The sequence below is a fragment of the Corythoichthys intestinalis genome, chromosome 8 (assembly GCF_030265065.1).
Source record: "Corythoichthys intestinalis isolate RoL2023-P3 chromosome 8, ASM3026506v1, whole genome shotgun sequence".
Classification (NCBI taxonomy): domain Eukaryota; kingdom Metazoa; phylum Chordata; class Actinopteri; order Syngnathiformes; family Syngnathidae; genus Corythoichthys; species Corythoichthys intestinalis.
The window spans coordinates 46,884,026-46,902,918 of NC_080402.1; the positions used below are offsets into that span (position 1 = coordinate 46,884,026).

The 18,893-nt window shown below is 38.7% G+C and overlaps 1 protein-coding gene across 15 annotated transcripts in view; it reads left to right on the top strand.

Annotated features, from left to right (window-relative positions):
- Nucleotides 1-18,893, top strand: part of cacna1ab (calcium channel, voltage-dependent, P/Q type, alpha 1A subunit, b) — a 197,698-nt gene that overhangs the window by 69,403 nt on the left and 109,402 nt on the right. For all 15 annotated transcript variants that reach the window (XM_057843193.1, XM_057843204.1, XM_057843206.1 and 12 more), the window contains exons 6-16: nucleotides 1,726-1,913; nucleotides 7,287-7,390; nucleotides 7,467-7,582; nucleotides 7,654-7,698; nucleotides 7,775-7,867; nucleotides 10,925-11,122; nucleotides 11,376-11,488; nucleotides 11,567-11,679; nucleotides 16,548-16,679; nucleotides 16,772-16,844; nucleotides 17,297-17,417. In XM_057843193.1, the coding sequence (XP_057699176.1) occupies nucleotides 1,726-1,913; nucleotides 7,287-7,390; nucleotides 7,467-7,582; nucleotides 7,654-7,698; nucleotides 7,775-7,867; nucleotides 10,925-11,122; nucleotides 11,376-11,488; nucleotides 11,567-11,679; nucleotides 16,548-16,679; nucleotides 16,772-16,844; nucleotides 17,297-17,417 (1,296 nt within the window). The remainder of the gene's footprint in view (nucleotides 1-1,725; nucleotides 1,914-7,286; nucleotides 7,391-7,466; nucleotides 7,583-7,653; nucleotides 7,699-7,774; nucleotides 7,868-10,924; nucleotides 11,123-11,375; nucleotides 11,489-11,566; nucleotides 11,680-16,547; nucleotides 16,680-16,771; nucleotides 16,845-17,296; nucleotides 17,418-18,893) is intronic.

Here is an 18,893-nt window from a genome sequence, read left to right on the forward strand (position 1 = left end):
TCCTGCACCTCCCTATGTGGAATAGTTTGGAGATCACTGAGTTAGATGATCACGTTCGCCCAAAATATGAATGTGTTGATGAACGATCGTTCACCGAACGCGTTTATGCACAACACTGTTGACAACATACAATGCTCCAACAACTGCAGCCATAACTGTCAGCAGCATCGCACAATGTACATATAGTTTTTTTTGTGCTTACCAAGGTGTTCTTTAACTTTTACTGTCCAAAGATTCTCAAAGAGTACCACTAGTGCGACAACATAGACTTCACTATCAGTTGACGGGAACGGGGCACAGGGTCGCTCTGTTGGGGGCACATTTTCAAAAACTTGAAATTCTAATATTTTCAAAACCAAAGCCGGTGGCGACCTAAAACCAAAACAGGCACCTCCTTTAGGCATATATAGCCTACTGTAAGTCTCCATGAGAGGCGGCATCAAAAAATTAAAAGTCGTTCCCTAATAAAATCCCGATTAATTATTTTTTGTATAAGTGCAAGTATTACATAAGTTTTCAACAGCTAATAAGTCACTGAATTTTCACATTATAAACTTAATACCTGAGGAGATGATGCAGAATCATCTTAATTTTACTCAACAAATGCAAAATTTTGCATTTTTTTTATATACGATCACAAATTATTTAGGTTGAATTCCGATGTCATTATTGCCTCAGCATGTCTTGCCGGCTATCGGGCCCCTGGACCCCCATTGTTTTTAGATTGAAATATTAAATAAAATAAAACACGTAAAAGCCGGGGTTTTTTTTGTGCAGAAATGTCTAAGTTGGCCGGAAATTAATTGATTATTTGAATGTAAAGTTACTGTTAGGTAGGGTGCGCTGGGAATTGAACCCCACAGCAGACAAAGGTGAAGTCAGTAATTATTTACAAGGTCTATTGTCAGGAGCGCGCAGAGGGTTGCAGCAGCACATGTGCACGTCAGATGGTAGCTGGCCCGCGTAATTAGCCGGGTGTATATATGTCGAGAATTACCTGAGTGCTGGACGTGACTGACGGGAATGCCGAAAGAGTTGGTCTGGCGACGACAAGCAGGCTTTTGAAGGGTGCTGATTGTGATGGCTCGCAACTGTCACCGTTCTACCCGTCTGGTCTCCAGCCTGCAATCAAGAAGCCCTAATAGTTGCGCTATTGTGTATGGATACAAAATCCAACATGGCGGCCATCACAAAAAAAAAAAGACCTTGTTAAGTTGAGTATTATTGTAAATAAATGTGTAAAATCCAGAATTCTACAGGTATGATGTAAAACAGTCTAGATTTACGGTTAGAAGCAAAAAAACGAGCAGTTATCATTCATTTTACGTAAATATTTCAAGCTAAAGTTACACAAATTTTTTCCATTCATTTAATTTTTTTCACAATATTTCAAAGTGCATGCATAGTGCTATTTTATATAATAATTACCTTGAATCCTCGACCAAATCGCTCTTGAGACACTCCTACCTGCTTGTATGCACTAAAACCTTCGTCCTGTTTCCACCTAAATCCGGCGTTAGAACGCAGCATGTTTGAGTTTATTGCAATGAAAGCTTCCACGATGCTCTGCCTGCTTGGCTCGGCCCCCTACGGGAAGCCGAGGCACAGTGTCTGTAGGAGCTGTCTCGTCAACTGATAGTGAAGTCTTTGGTTACAAATACCACCCTTGGAGAATCATTGCGCATTACAATGTTCATACTGTACCTTTCTGCCTACTTGCACCAGGTGAGATCGTGGACAAGGTTCCATGTGGCCCTAAGTTGCCATCGAGGATGTGCCCCAATGGCACTACATGTCGGGATGGCTGGATCGGGCCCAACTACGGAATCACACAGTTTGACAACATTCTATTCGCCGTACTCACAGTCTTCCAATGCATCACCATGGAGGGCTGGACTGAAATGCTCTACTATGTGAGTTCTCTTATTATTTCTTTTGTATATACTGTATATCAGATTTTGGCCAGACCAGAAAACATTGCAGTATATTACCATAGAACATGTCAGATATCAAATCTAATTGTTCTGATGTCTGTCATAAGCTGAGATATATCCAAGGCATAGACAGCAAATAGTAAAACAGTGTATAATAGGATGTATAAAGGCAATTCTGCTGACTATTCCTAAGTTACTGCAAAAAAATACTCTGGTGAGTACCCAAGAAAAGTCGGCAGCCTGGAATGCATAGTATTTCGCTGCATACGATGATTATGAAGAATAGTCAGCAGCACTTTTTTTTTTTGCTCAATTATTATCAACATCGTCATGATCGTCTCCCTTTTTGTTGGCGCCCGTGCCCCTTTTTCTGCCTCCATCCTCTTCCCCTATTCTGGTCCGTCTGGATCTATTTTTAACGTCTGCTCTGAGAATGAAGACTTATCTCCGACCGATGAAAGTTTAATAGCACTCAGCACTCTAGCAGGCTGCACTTGAGAGCCTCACTAAGGTCAGAACAAATAAAAACTAACCATTTTTGTTGCAGACAGGGTCAAGTTGATTGAGAAATTTATTCGACTTCAATGCAAATTCTTTCGATTTTTGCGAGCTGGCATGGTTTTACCATTTTCAACAATCTCTACAATACTTCATCTCGAATTTTAATGCGGACAAGATCCATCATTTTTCATCTGTTTCCCTTCCCGGACCTTCAAAAGTCCAAAGCAATCACTTTTTGGGAGCTTGTTAAATCCAGCCCTACAAACCTTTTTTAGGTTATGTTTAAAGTAGCCCTTTGACCTGTTAATTATGTTTTTGGAGAAAAGACATATGAAAATGTGAAATTGGCCACTCATTTTGTGATATGTGTCATTTTTTCCAAAATTTCATTTAGTAAGTACATCTGTTGGACCACAAAACAGCTATTGTCAGTCATCATCATTATTATTCTTTAAATAATTTGAATTTTTTGTTATTAGCTAGTTCAAAATTATTTCTTTCAAAGAATTGTAAACATTTTGCCTCCTGCAGGCTCTGTTATATTCTGGGGTGTATCCGGCACTGAGTGTCTTAAACCTGTGCAGGATACAATGAAATCTCAAGACATTCCAAATAGGGAAATCTTTCTATTGTTGTTCTTTTGCAACAAAATATCATGTTTCATCAACAGCAATAGCTCAATTCCTGATTTTGACATTAATTGTGATTACCGTAATTTTCGGAGTATAAGCCATTACTTTTTCACATTGCTATGAACCCTGTGTCTTATAGCCCAGTCCATCTTATTCATGGATTTTTACAGGCAGCATGTCTATTGGAGTGTTCTGTATACATCCCATAATACAGCGGTCGGGAACCTATGGCTCGCGAGACATATCTCGCTCTTTTGATGAGTGCGCCTGGCTCTCCGCCAACCCCTAATCCTAAATCTGGGACCGGCCGCTCGCCTGATATCAACGAGCTGTGATGAGCTGATGGTGTATTCACACATTGATCTTGGGCACTTCAATTCTATGTCGCAATAATATGTGTCTTTCGCGGATTGCATGGAGATGAGTTGTGACAGCTCGCAAGTCTCCGCTCAGCCAGCAGCGGGGTTGGCCCCTCACAACTCAATGCTGTAATATCAAATAAAATGAGCAGGGAAAATTAAATAAAAGCGAACTGCATGATACCCCAAGTCACACAGATGTGCAATCGTTCTCACTTTCATGACTTCTTTCCCCTGTCAAATTGTAACCACTTCCAGGAGGGCGAAACCCACGAAATGGCTGCCCTGAGAGGCTCCACCTGTCTGGGCCACTGTTATGCACACGTCCCTCTTGTTGTTCCAGGAAATATACATTATATAAATATATATACACCTCACCATGTCGCTATTTGTTATTTTCCAAGTGGTGAGTGCGCAACTGAGCAGCAATTTTAACACGTAATGATCAGTGTTGTCCCAGAATACTTGAAAAAGCAATTTCATTACTGATTACTGATTACGCCTCAAAAAACTAACCTAGTTTCTTTACTGATTACTTAGTACCAAGTAACCAAGTTACTTTAAAAATAATTTATCAGTTACTTTTTACCAATTTTCTCCCTTTGCTGCCTCGACATAAGAATGACAACAGAAAAATGTCATTGCATGTAATTGACTTTCCAATAATTGTGATTTCAAACACCATTGACTCGCACTAGCTTAGTCACTCCGGAGCCCCTGAAACTAACAAATAACTGACAAACTGCATGTAATTTGTTGAAATAAACTCAACCGATGGAATAAACCCCGCTAATTTGAATTTGAATTTTGGGTTAGGGTTTACATCATATCATTGCCAATATAAAACAACGTAAATTGACTGCACAATAATCAACAACACACAAATAAATTGCACAGTGCAATAAATACAAAGGTCGGGGCGGGCGCAGATGCGCGCGCACAACCCGGATGTACGCCGTATACACACGGTCAATTTGGCCACAAAACGTGGCGGTGACTAAGCACTTTACACTCAATCGGACTTACAACACATCTCAAAGATGATAAGCAAACACGATACCTCACGGCACAAATGGGCAACACAAATATGATGTAAAAAATGGTCACCGTCTTCGCCAGGATGAGCGGAAGTGATGACTACCCGCCATTGCAACGGCAAAGCTACGAAACGGCCGCACATGTACTGGCTCCAACCTATCCCTGGAACCCTCCAGAATGAAGGAAAAATACGTTCATTCATGGATGCATACACATCAACATTCCATCGCACATCTCAACAATTGGCTGCACTCGGCTCGAATGTGCACACGCGTTGGCACACGTCAGTCCGAAAAAACTTAGCGCGTGTGATCCGAGACCAAAACAAGATGACCTATGAGTGGTTACCATCGAAACGAAACACGTAGGGGAAACATTTCTAACATTTTCTATTCAAAATGCTCTAGGTAAATGACTACAATATTCCTCATTCTACATGCATTATGAGACAATAACAAAATAGTGACGCGCAGACACTATGGAAACTAATTTTAATCAGATTTGGTTTGGAAAAATGAAGGCATTAGATTACTCGTTACTGAAAGAAAGTAATCAGATTACAGTAACGCGTTACTGACAACACTAGTAATGATTTTACTCGGCAACCGCTCGTAAAAGCTGAGCATGACCTCACTCTTGCTCCCGTGTGATGCGTTCAAATGCACTCACAAAAAAAATAAAACAAAAAAAATAAAAATAAAAAAAATACAGTGCTCACAAAACCGACACGAAAAGCTGGCAACAAAATATACAGTTAGACACATATACAGTATATATTTGCACACACACGCATAGACATAGATAGGGATGGGAATCGAAATCCGATTCCAATTCCGAACCGGTTCTTAGTGTTTCGAGGCCTCAACATCACAATGAAAAAGCCTTAACGATCCCTTTACCGATTCCTAAAGACGCGTATTGCGTCATCACGTGACGTGACGCCTCTTGTTGTCCAGATGCATCAAACTAGCATGGCGCCAAGTACCACTCGCTCCAAAGTTTGGCTACACTTCACCAGGAAAGAGGGTGAAAATGAATGGTTACGATGGTTTAGCACGAGCATTGCAGCCATAAACATAACAATGACACCACGTAGGTTCCAACGCTCTAAAGTGTGTCTTCACTTCACGAGGAAAAATTACAACAAAGCGACTTGCAGTCATTGCAAGGTGGAGATAACTGCATCGGGAGGGAATACGACTGTATTGCCCTCACCGAGACCCTAAGGCTCAGTCCTGGCTATTAGGCTAGCTTAACTCCCAAATGACGATGCAGAAGACATTGGTATAATTTGCTGACTTTATTCAACCATCACTTGAAGAGTGAAACTAAAAATAGAAATGAATCAAATCAATTTCGTCCCAAATAACAAACAGGTTCGCATCAACGTAAATCAGCGATGATTAGCTGCTATTACAGTAATAAAACAAACGGTTAGCATGCGTTCGCTAGCGTTAGCACATCGTTCAAACCACTACACAACTGGATTCAACTGTCCGATCGCGAGTGGAAACACACAACAACAACACAAAAGATGATGCATACAGGCGTTGCCTCTGTAGATATTTTACAAACATTAACAAAGAACGTAGGCTCGTAGCATTTTTTTCCCTCTCTCACTAACTCGCTTGGATGCTTTGTAGCTGCACTTCTTATTCGCGTGTAAGCGCGCTCTTCTTCACGTGAGCGCGTTCTTCTTCGCGTGAGGAAGCGCAAGGGCGCCCCCACTTGAGCGTGAAAGCACCATAAAAACTAAAAGATATGCATTTCAATATAATAGTAAATAATACACTTTAACACATATTGCCAAAGGCAGAACAACAACCTATATGCTGATATATACCAATATTTTTTATTTCTATTAGAAACATTTTTCAGTAAAATGTTACACATTCTTGTGTATTTGCCACTTATTGCCACAGTTAACATTGAGGCTTTGGGCCTCTTTTGACCTCGTTGTGAGTTTGTAAGGTTGTGACTTCTGATTAAACAAACTCGATGCCAATCAAAACGTTTGTTCTTCTTTTTCCCCAAATTAGAATCGAGAAGAGAATCGATAAAGAATCGAATCGTTAAGCAATATCGATAATGGAATCGGAATCGTAAAAATCGTATCAATTCCCATCCCTAGACATAGACACACACACACTGTATGGCTCTTTTGGAATCACATTTTAAAATATCTTGAGTGTTTTGGCTGTCTCGGTGAAAAAGTTTCCCGACCCCTGCCATAATACAATGTGGACAGTCTGCGGCTTATTTTCCAGTGCCCCTTATGTATGAACAAATGTGGTTTCCTTGTGAAAGTGGGCCTGGTTCAGTGGTAGAGTAGTCGTTCCCCAACCCAGAGGTTGTGTGTTTGATTTTCCGCCCTGACGACCTCGTCTAAGTATCCTTGAGCAAAATACTGAAGTACACGTTCCTCCTGGTGCTGCCTCATCAGAAGGTGAATTAGGATGTAGTGTCAAAGCACTTTGAGTGCCTTGAAGGTGGAAAGGCGCTATACAAATAACTCATCAATCATACAAGTAACTCCATTTACCACGTATAGTCCAAAATTTACATTACTTGGTTTATTCATTTTGTTTTTTAAAATACCTCATTGTCTCAGATTATTAATTGTTTAATTTGCTTCTGTGCATCTTGCCTTCCATCATTTAAGGCAATTACGAAATCTTGAAGGCTATGAAATATGAAGCAAACTCCCGGTATTTGATTTTTTCCCCCTCGCTTTTCCCCCTACTTTTTGATTGAAAAACATTTTGCTTGAGTGCATTTGTTTAGTGTTGTTTAGTGATCATACTTTTTTTTTTTTTTAATAGAGTAATGATGTTGAGGGGAGCGCGTGGAACTGGATGTACTACATACCTCTCATTATCATTGGCTCCTTCTTCATGCTCAACCTGGTGCTGGGCGTCCTCTCAGGGTATGTCTTTCCATTTCACATGTAGAATCCCATAAATGTCTTGGTGTAACATGTTGTTTTGGTGGTCCGTGTTCAGTGAGTTTGCCAAAGAGCGAGAACGAGTAGAAAACCGGAGCGAATTCCTCAAGCTCCGGCGGCAGCAGCAGATTGAACGTGAGCTTAATGGCTACCTGGAGTGGATCTGCAAAGCAGGTCAGTGGCACCTTACACAAGACCCGACGTGCTACACAACCATACATTGACGTCTCTTTGGTCGCTTGCAGAGGAGGTTATCCTGGCCGAAGATGAAGGCACAGGAAATTTTAATGGTGACCCCCAGTCTTTTTCTTCAATGGCTAGTGAAATTAGACTATGTGAATAACTGGATTGTTGCCGTCATACTAGGTTCTCGGCGACGGCCGACCGCAAAGAGCAAGAACAACAAGGCAGAGCTGCTCAACACGGAAGAAGGCGAGGACAGCATGGGAGATGCTGTCGGTAGGAAACACTTTTGACGTTTGCACTATATCATGACAGCATGTTTATACTGTAACTTGACAATGCGTGCTGTCCACTCAGTGTGAAAAAAAAAACACATTTAAAAGAAGTAATCATTACAATTAGTGCTGTCAAATTTATCACGTTAACGGGCTGTAATTAATCTTTTAAATCATCACTTTAAAATATTTGACACATTTAACGCATGCGCGGAATGACCCGCTCATGCATTGCATCAAACAGATTACAACGACGCCGTTTTTTGCACATTGAGAGCTAAGACGCAGAGAAAGGCGAGTGGACACAGGCGTTCATTGGACCGTGCCGTTTATTGGCATAAGCTTCGGCAACTCCTTCACAACAAGCATAAGTATCATTTAGTGAAAGCACAACAAAAATAATATTACTAACCCTCCACAAAAAATATATATATATATTCACTAAAAGAAAAGCTGGCATTCCCAGTCGAAATAGCCATGCAAAATACACATAAAACTTCCTCAGACTTTGGTCAAATTCATTTCAAACATTTCGTTTAGCTCAACAAATACACTGAATAGCAATATTTAGTGACAATATACAAACTATCAGAGGTCTCGTACGTTGTGAAGCCAGCATTTAAATGACCGTTCATTTTTTTATTGAAAATTTTACAAATTTTATTAAAACTAAAACATTAAGAGGGGTTTTGATATCAAATTAATATAACTTGTACTAACATTGTCTTTTAAGAATTACAAGTCTTTTTATATGTGGATCCCTTTAACAGAAAGAAAGTTAATGACATCTTGTGGATTTATTGCTATAATAAACAAATACAGTACTTACGTATGTACAGTATGCTGAATGTATATATCCGTCTTGTGTCTTATCTTTCCATTGCAACAATAATTTACAGAAAAATATGGCATATTTTAGAGATGGTTTGAATTGCAATTAATTATGATTAATTAATTTTTAAGCTGTGATTAACTCAATTAAAAATTTTAATCGTTTGACAGCCCTAATTATAATATATATTTGTATAGGTTAAACTTTATATACTGTAAATAATACTCTCACACTATATTGTAACAAATCATTCACACTACATTGAGGTGATGGCTTGTCTACACGGCCTAAAAAAACATTAAAACTGTTCATGCTAGATCCACATTTTGCATTCCCAATAAATCATTACTACACATCTAAGTTAGATCACACTGACAAATTCACAAAACATCATAGCAGCAACTATATGATTGCTGCGAAAGTTTGCGCTTTCACAAAACAGAACATTTAAAAAAATAAATATTTTTTTTTAATTTGCAACATATTTATACTACACGTACTACATGACACATTTTCAAAAACATAAAAATTACCGTAATTTTCGGACTATAAGCCGCTACTTTTTTCCTCATTGTGATATCATGACAACATCGTGGTATCATAAGACTGTCATAAGACAATCATAATTATAACATGACACTGTCATGGGCATAAATGAATGCTTATGACAGATGTCATTAAGTGTCATCCTGCCAGTTTTGTCACCAACTCCATTTATGTCCAGCTCGGATCTTTTACATCCATTCGAAAGTAAAATAATTTGCCCGATAACACTAAATAAGTAGGGCTCGCATAATCGGAAATCGGGCTGATCGCGCCATTCTTCAGAGGTTTGGAATCGGGGTGAAAAGGATTGGGTTTTCAATTAAAAAATATAAATTTATGTTTCTCTGCTTCATGCTCGTACGGCCTCTCACTCTCCCCCCTGCTGATTTTCTTGGTAGGTGGTGCCCTGGAGTTTGCTAGTTAAAGTTAACAATGATTGACAGGTTTGTAGCTTTGATCTTGCCAGAGAGCTTGGTAGCTCTACAGATTCTAATGTGTCAATCATCATTAACTTGTTACACACAAGCAGTAGTATGCTGTGGAAACTCATTGAGTAAGTGAGAGGCTGTTCTCAGCAGCGTGAGCATATTTGAGAGGACTCACTCAATGAAGCATTTTATAAAGACTGGCATTTTTCTCCATTATTTTTGTTTAAAAAGAATTCACATTATGAAGGCGGCATGGTGGGACAGTAACATGTTTAAAACTTTGGTTTAAAAAAAAAAAACAACAACACTTTTCGGTATCGGATCGGGACTTGGCATCAACAGATTCTCATAATCGGGTGACTTTGACTCGGGTGCAAAAATATGCGATTGGGACATCCCTAGTCATAGGTTTTCATTAATGCTCATGAAAGTTTCATATCATAATTATCACAGTTTTATGACAGTCGTATGACGCTGCTGTAAAATAAATATAATATCTTTTGGTGTAAGTATCGAATAATACAGTGAGGACAGCTGCGGGTTAGGGTTCGGTGTGGCTTACCTATAAACAAATGCTGTTTTTGTGTCAAATTTGGTGGGTAGCGGTACACATTCAAATTACACCATTTAACACGCTCAGTCGCTCACGCTACATTCCCGTAGAACCTCAAAATAGTTGGGGGGCAAATTGAGAATTTCATGATGATATGGTACAATATCGTTTAGTTTTGGACAATACAATTTTTGATTGAAGTTGATTCAAGGACCGCCGAAGGATTTAATATGATGTTATGTAACATAACATTTAACACTTAAGTTGCATTTTACCTACACTAATTAAAATGCAATGCCATTTTTGATGTTTATGACAATCTTGTTGCTGAAATATTTTAGATATTTAAATGAAAACCCTTCTTTTAAAAAAAACAGCATATCTAAAAGATGAAAATGTTGATGAGTGTCTCATTTGATTTCGATTAAATCGTTGCTTAACCAATTGATATACTAGTATCCATCCATCCATCCATCCATCCATCCATCCATCCATCCATCCATCCATCCATCCATCCATCCACCCAGTTTGATGTAACATTACAGGAGTATGTTAGACTAATGCAATATTTTACTTTTATATACAGTGGGGAGAACAAGTATTTGATACACTGACAAATTGGCAGTGTATCAAATACTTGTTCTCCCCACTGTATATGATAATATTTAGTCAACTAACAAGATTGGGTGTTTGGGTCAGGGTTCGCCCGTTCCAGCATCAAGAGTGGCAAGGATGGTTCCAGCTACAGCAAGAAGGAAAGACGGCTACGCATCTTCATCCGCAAGATCGTCAAGACGCAAGCCTTCTACTGGACCGTTCTATGCCTTGTGGGCCTCAACACTATCTGTGTGGCGGCTGTGCACTATGACCAGCCGAAACTGCTTTCTGATTTCCTGTGTGAGTCTCTGCACTTCTTCCACTTTTCAACCCTCCTCTCATCACTTTCATCTAATTTCCATCCTCTTTCTGTCATGTTTCATTTTTCTGTCTTCACCCCTTTCCTTATTCTGCCCATTTGTCCTTATGTCTTGCTCAGTCCCTCACAGACTCCTCATTTGTATTGTCACTTCCTCCTTCTGTCTGTTCTCACCTCTTGTTCACGTTTAAACTACATCTTTAAAAAAAAATTTTTTTAATTTTTTCTGTGCAGTTTATGCAGAGTTCATTTTTCTGGGTTTGTTCATGTCTGAGATGCTGATCAAGATGTATGGTCTTGGCATTCAGCCCTACTTCCATTCTTCCTTCAACTGCTTTGATTGTGTGGTGAGTGCACACGTGGACACACCCACCCCTACGTTCACACTTATACACTCTTAACTGTGTGTCTCTGTGTGTAATAAGGTGATCGTTGGCAGCATCTTTGAGGTGATTTGGGCCACCATAAAGCCCGGAACATCTTTCGGGATCAGCGTTTTGCGAGCACTAAGACTTCTAAGAATCTTCAAGGTCACCAAGTGAGCGAACGAGTCGCATACTCTGCTTCGATCAGATGTTCAGCATCGACGTCTACCGAGATTTTTTTTTTTCATCAGAAGTGTCGGCCCTATCACAAGATCTGGTTACATTTAAACGTTCTGGTTCTATTATCAAGTTGTGGTTACCTAAGGTCTTCTGGTATTTCAAATTTTGTTCTTTCATAGGTTCTGGAAATTCTTGTCCGGTAAGATCTTAGGTTGGCCCACTCTGATCACATAATTGAAAATCGGGCATAATCACGTGATTTTTCACATGATTTTCAGTTGCTTAGTGGATTCCTACTCTTACTCCTACTCGAAAAAAATAATCATGAGGTGCAGAAGATTAAAGGGATCAACTTTATTTAATAATAAACAATATGACATTTGTCGTATTCACCTTTCAAGGTTTGGTAGAGACTTCAGTCTTAAAGTTTGGTTGTTTCTGCAGCATGTATTTTTAGCACTATCAAAGTTCTGGTGAAGCCTGGTATTGCTTGAATCAGAAGGTTTAGTTGTACCACATTGAAATTTCTGGTTTTATAAAGTATTTTTTCTAACAGTTTAAGTTCTGCCTTTGCTGAAGATTTATAAAAATGATTACCGTATTGGCTTGAATATAAGACGGCCCTGATTATAAGACGACCCCCGGTTTTTCAAGACTCAAGTTTGAAAAAAGACTTTTTGAACAACAAATTATTTTTTATACAGCAAATAATTACAGTACATCTGAAACAAATGATTATAAAAATATATTTGAGAGAAAAAGCATGATATTTTGCCTCTTTCGTCTTAATATCTGAACATTTAAATATGTAAACTAAAGTGCAATCACATTCATAAATGAATGGCTTCTGGGTTTTGAAATGTAAATAAACCAATCTATTGTGATAAAACAACAAAATTGCAATAACTGCATTAACCATCAAAATGAAGTCTACTGTAGTCTTGAAACAAATCTGAATAAGGAAAAAAATGCAATAAAATAATGCAAACTGGTTAAACTTGAGAGTAGCTGAGATCTGTCATGAGTCAGAACATTGCTTCATTGATATCTGGCGTCATCTAGCGTCGTGAATGGGTATAACGTCTACAACGCGAATATAAGACGACCCCCACTTTTTCAGTCTTATTTCAATGCAAAAAAGACCGTCTTATATTCGGGCCGATAAGGTCAGTAAAATTTAAAACAATAGGTTTGGGTTATATCAAACTGTTCTTCTGGGTCCATCAGGAGTACTGGTTTTCACTTAAGTTCTGATACAAATACTTCTACTAGTATCTATAGGTCTGCTTCTGTCTAAAGCAGTGGTCCCCAACCTTTTTTGCACCATGGACCAGTGTGATATGGGCCTTTTTTTAACGGACCGGAAATGTGTAGCCAAAAATTAGATTAAAACCACTGGTACCTCTATTTAAGAATGTCTCTACATACAGAATTTTCAGGTTAAGACACGACTCAATGGGAAAATATTTCCTCTTGTTAAGAAAGAAATTAGAAATACTTTTTTCTAATTTTTTTATGGCTTGTACTCTGAATCAACCTTTTTTAACAGCGGTCTCTCCTAAAATTTGACGGCAAATATCCTTGGTCGCAGGCATAATGAGTTCTCCAATTGTGAAAGGTTTTTGGGCTTTAGCGATACGGTTCGCCATGAGCTATAATGCTCTCAGCGCATTGGCTTTTGCCTCGTTTGCTAGCTTTTAGCCACATATTATGCACAATAGACTTGGTTGTTGACTCCTCTGCTGGCTCAGCAGGTGGCCTTTCCCCCGTAAAAAAGCTGCCCAAAGACGTCTGTTTTTCAGTCATCTTCGCTAACGTATGGGTTTATTATTTCCGTGTACAAATCTGATGCGCCTATGTCATTATCAAGGACAAGCACACATAGATATAAAAAAAAAAAAAAAAAGATGTTAGATGGTAGCTCCATTGGACTTCAATGACTAATCTGAGCAAAATGACCAGTAGTACCCCATCCGCCATTGTTGAGGTGTGCCGCCCGCAGAGCACAGCCAACAGTAGCTAACGTTACTGTTTACGATGACTGACAGCTGCACTGCTATAGGTGTGGAAACACTCCAGTATTGGCGGCCAAGCACTAGACGTCGACGTACACTAATCACAACTCAGATTCGTCAATAGAGTAGACAGGCATTTTGATGCGTCAAAAGGCACAGGCCAGATTGCAGTCGTTAACAAATTATTTATTATTTCTCTGCGGCCCGGTAACAAAGGCGCCATGGACAGATACCGGTCCCCGGCCTGGTGGTTTGGGATCCCTAGTCTAAAATAATGTTTTTGGTAGAGCTTTAGGTTCATGTAATAGTTCTCGCCATGTAAAAACCACTATTTCTATCAAATGTTCTGGTTCTATAAAATCTATGGTTTTATCAAAGTTCTGTGCAGTTTTAATTTTATCTGAACTTCTGGATATTTACAAAGTAACAGTTATATCAAAGGTTCTGGGGGGAAATGATTGGACTCAGAAGTTTTTCTATTAGAGATAATCATTTCGCTGCAATGCAGGCATCTAAATGTGAATAAAATAAGTATTTGAACACCCTGCTATTTTGCAAGTCCCCCCACTTAGAAATCATGGAGGGGTCTGAACTTTTCATCTTAGGTGCATGTCCACTGTGATAGAGATAATCTAAAAAGAAAAATTTAGAAATCACAATGTATCATTTTTTAAACGATTTATTTGTGGGATACAGCTTCAAATAAGTATTTGAACACCTAAGAATACGAATGTAAATATTTGGTACAGTAGCATTTGTTTGCAATTACAGAGGTAAAATGTTTCCTGTAGTTTTTCACCAGGTTGGCACACACTGCAGCAGGGATCTTGACCCACCCATCAGTCAGGTTTCTTGGCTGTCGCTGAGAAACACGGAGTTTAAGCTCCCTCCATGGTTTTCTATTGAATTTAGGTCTGGAGACCGACTAGGCCATGCTAGAACCTTGTTATGCTTTTTACGGAGCCACTCCTTAGTTTTCCTGCCTGGATGCTTTGGGTCATTGTCATTCATGTCTTCATTGTTGGAAGACCCAGGCACGACCCATCTTCAATGCTCTGACTGAAGGAAGCGGGTTGTTCCCCATATCTCACAATACAGGGCCCCAGTCATCCTCTCTTTAATACAGTGCACTCGTCCTTTCCCATACGCAGAAAAACACCCCCAAAGCATGATGCTACCACCACCATGCTTCACAGTAGGGATGGTGTTCTTGAGATGGTACTCATCATTTGTCCTTCTCCAAACAAAGTTAGTGGAATTATAACCAAAAAGTTTTATTTTACACTCATCTGACCACAAAACTTGCTCCCATGACTCCTCTGCATCATCCATATGGTCTTGGGCAAACTTAAGACGGGCCTTGACATGTGCTGGTTTAAAAGAAGGGGAACCTTCCTTGCCATGCATGATTTCAAACCATGACGTCTTAGTGTATTCCCAACAGTAACCTTGGAAACCGTCGTCCCAGCTCTTTTCAGGTCATTGACCAACTCCTGCCGTGTAGTTCTGGACTGATTCTTCACCTTTCTTAGGATCATTGAGATCCCACAAAGTGATATCTTAAATGGAGCTCCACTCCGATTGAGATTGACCGTCATGTTTAGCTTCTTCCATTTTCTAATGATTGCTCCAACAGTGGACCTTTTTTCACCAAGTTACTTGGCAATTGCTCCTTAGCCCTTTCCAGCCTTGTGGAGGTGAACAATTTTGTCTCTGGTGTCTTTGGACAGCTCTTTGGTCTTAACCATGTTACAAGTTTGAGCCTTACTGATTGTATGGGGTGGACAGGTGTCTTCAGCTATCGACCTCAAACAAATGCATTTGATTTAGGATAATACAAGGAGTGGAGGTGAACTTTTAAAAGGCGGACTAACAGGTCTTTCAGGATCAGAATTCTAGTTGATAGACAGGTGTTCAAATACTTATTTGCAGCTGTATCACGCAAATGAATTGTTCCATGCATCTATGATGAAAATTTCAGACGCTTTCATGATTTCTAAGTGGGAGAACTTGCAAAATAGCAGGGTGTTCAAATAGTTATTTTATTCACTGTATTCTTCACTGTATTATTTGACAAACTCAAAACTTGAACTTAATCTTGAATTACAGATTCTAAAGTTTTAGAACTAGAAGTTTTGGTTCTATCAGACTACTTTGTATGATTTTATCAAAAGTCGTGATTCTCATAAACGTTCAGTGTTTGGGTTACCTCAGAACTTCTTGTTCTGTCAGGAGCTTTGGCTGAGCATGCGTTGCTGCTGTTGCGTGACTTGTTTGATTCTCCCTGACGGAAAGATTTTAATTGGATTTGGCCGAAGTTGCTTTTTGTTTAGTTTCCTTTTGTCTTTTTTCCTCCTCCTCCTTTTCAAGTCACAAGAGTCCAAGTGTTGAATTGTTGGCTTTTTACTGCCTGCGTCAATGATGAATGGTCCCATCACACAAGTAGACTAAAAATAACCATTGTGTTGTGTTGTTATGGAAGCCCACAAAGGACAGGGAAAAAAATCATGAACCTTCTGTGTGGGATTTTTTTTCCAAATTAAAGAGCTGGATAAAAGGATAGAATAATTGTTTTGTTTTGATGTTAATCAGTAGGGAGGAAGGGCGTGTTGGTAAACATTCGTCAGGAAATAATTTCATTATTTCTTTTGAATAAATATGAATACAAATAATTCCGTTGTAGTGGACCAGGGTAAAATTGTGAAATAAATGAAAATTTATCATGATAATGAAATAAATACCAATTCAGCAAAAGCATAAAGAAAATTACATACATTTTATAATATTTTAAATGATTGATTATTTGGTATTTTATTGTTATTCAAAAGTTTCTTCTTTGTGGTCAGGTACTGGGCTCCTCTGCGCAACCTGGTGGTGTCTCTGCTCAACTCCATGAAGTCCATCGTCAGCTTGCTCTTCCTCCTCTTCCTCTTCATCGTAGTATTCGCCCTGCTGGGCATGCAACTCTTTGGCGGACAGTCAGTCATCATAAAAACACGCAAAAAAACCCCACTTTTAAATTCTTTGTCATGTTTCCTGATTGTCTTGTTGTCGGATTTCTTCATATCAGGTTCAATTTTGAGGATGGAACGCCACCCACCAACTTTGACACTTTTGCGGCAGCTATCATGACGGTTTTTCAGGTAGGACACATCCAGGAAAACTGTTGTTTTTAGATATTTACAGTCATGGCTGTTAAACATTTGTCAACTGTAATCCAACCTTTTGGTGCCATAGAAAATACTGATCAAGTAGGTTTTTCTTCAGGTAGGGCCTTGGCCAGCTTGTCTGTGAAATTCAAGCTTTAACATAAGTGTAATGACAATCAGATGACAGATTTTACATTGCTTTGGATTTTTGACCAAAACAACTTTTAAGTCAAAGATATTCAGATCAATCTGTTTCTAAGATTTTTTTTTTGTTTCTGTGACAGAAGATAGTCCAGTCTTTTGGTGGCTAGTTGCTATATTTGTCACAGAAGCCGTAATATTATGTGGGTTTTGAAAGATCTGAAAAAAATAATTGTAACGGCTGGAAATATTGGAAGTCAATCAGTTGAATGTTTCCATATGGTCTGTTTTTGTGGGCTATGTAGATCCTTACGGGAGAGGACTGGAACATGGTCATGTATGACGGCATCGAGTCTCAGGGTGGCGTCAACGACAAGGGAATGGTCTTCTCCATTTTCTTCATCGTTCTCACCCTGTTTGGCAACTGTATCCTACCACCCGTATGGTCAATTGAGCTCAAAATCCTTTTTCAAAGGACTTCTTCTGTCGTACTGATTAATGCAAAGGGCTAACAGTGTGATACCCAAATCTGAAATAACAATTTTGACACTTATGAGTTCATTAATTTATTTTCCATACTGCCTAATCTTACAAGGGTCACGTGAGTGCTGTTATTTTTTACTGTTTGTTATTATCAATAACCAATCATCTCCATTTATCATTTCTGTGAAGGCACTGATAATCTTCATAATTCTCACACTAATTATTAAGTATCAATATGCATCCAAAATCTATTTATTTTTTTAATATTAATATTTATTTTTCATATCTGCTATTATTTATTTACATTGCAACAGAAGAAGTGGGACAATGAGAGGACCAAAGAGAAGAGACGAAAATACATCGTGTGACATACAGCCTAAGTGTAGATGCCAAATAATGATGATATGTAGGCCATTACGGTCACCTCAGAAGGAGAGAAAGATCTCTACTGGAATTGAAGGAATCGAGATGGGAAGGACATGCAGCAGGTTTGGTTGATTAAGGATATACAAGATACATATGGATTAACCGGCGTTAGTAGTGTACTGGGTAACTGCAAGGAATACTTTGAAGAGTTGATGAATGAGGAAAATGAGAGAAATGTAGAGTTCAAGATGCAAGTGTGGTGTAACAGTAAATAGCAAAGGTGATGTTAGAATGGCACGAAAGAGGTTGAAGAATGGGAAGGCAATTGGTCCGGATGACATTCCTGTGGAGGTATGGAAGTAGGGTCGCAGCTATCGATTATTTATTTAATCGATTATTTTATCAATTAGTTAGTGTGAATAATCAAGTAATCGCATTGGAAACATTTAATGTGTTGCAGAATAAATTTTAGTAGATGTAAAACAAAGGCTTGGTAACATTGCACTTTCAAAAGAGTATTAAATGCGAATGCAAAATAAAATTCCTGTGTTTTTTTCAACCTATTCAGAATTGCACTTTCATTATACAGGAGAAAAAAATGCATTTAACAATAAATTAAAATATGAGGATCGAAGTTCAACAAAAGAACAATTGGCCAACATGCATAGCAAAAGGCTGCTATCTTAAATTCTATAAAATATTAACTTTTTTTTTAACAACGCTCTTAACAAATTGTTCAAACACATATTCCTACAAAAAAACTGCTAAGTATACCTCTAAACTAAATAACAAATGCATGATCATATTAGCTTAAAAAAAACGTACAACCTTAACAGGGAGCAGCTGGATCCAGCTATGTTATATGAGTTATGTCATATTAACTGTTACCACTAGAGGGCAGTGTATCCACCTAAATCAATAAAACTAAATGCAAATACTTTCAAAACAAACCATTAGGACGCCACTCTAAACGAATCCTCGAAGCAGCAAAATTTGTTTCAAAGCTTTCTACCAATCGAATTACTGAAGTTAATCGATTAATAGTTGCAGAAA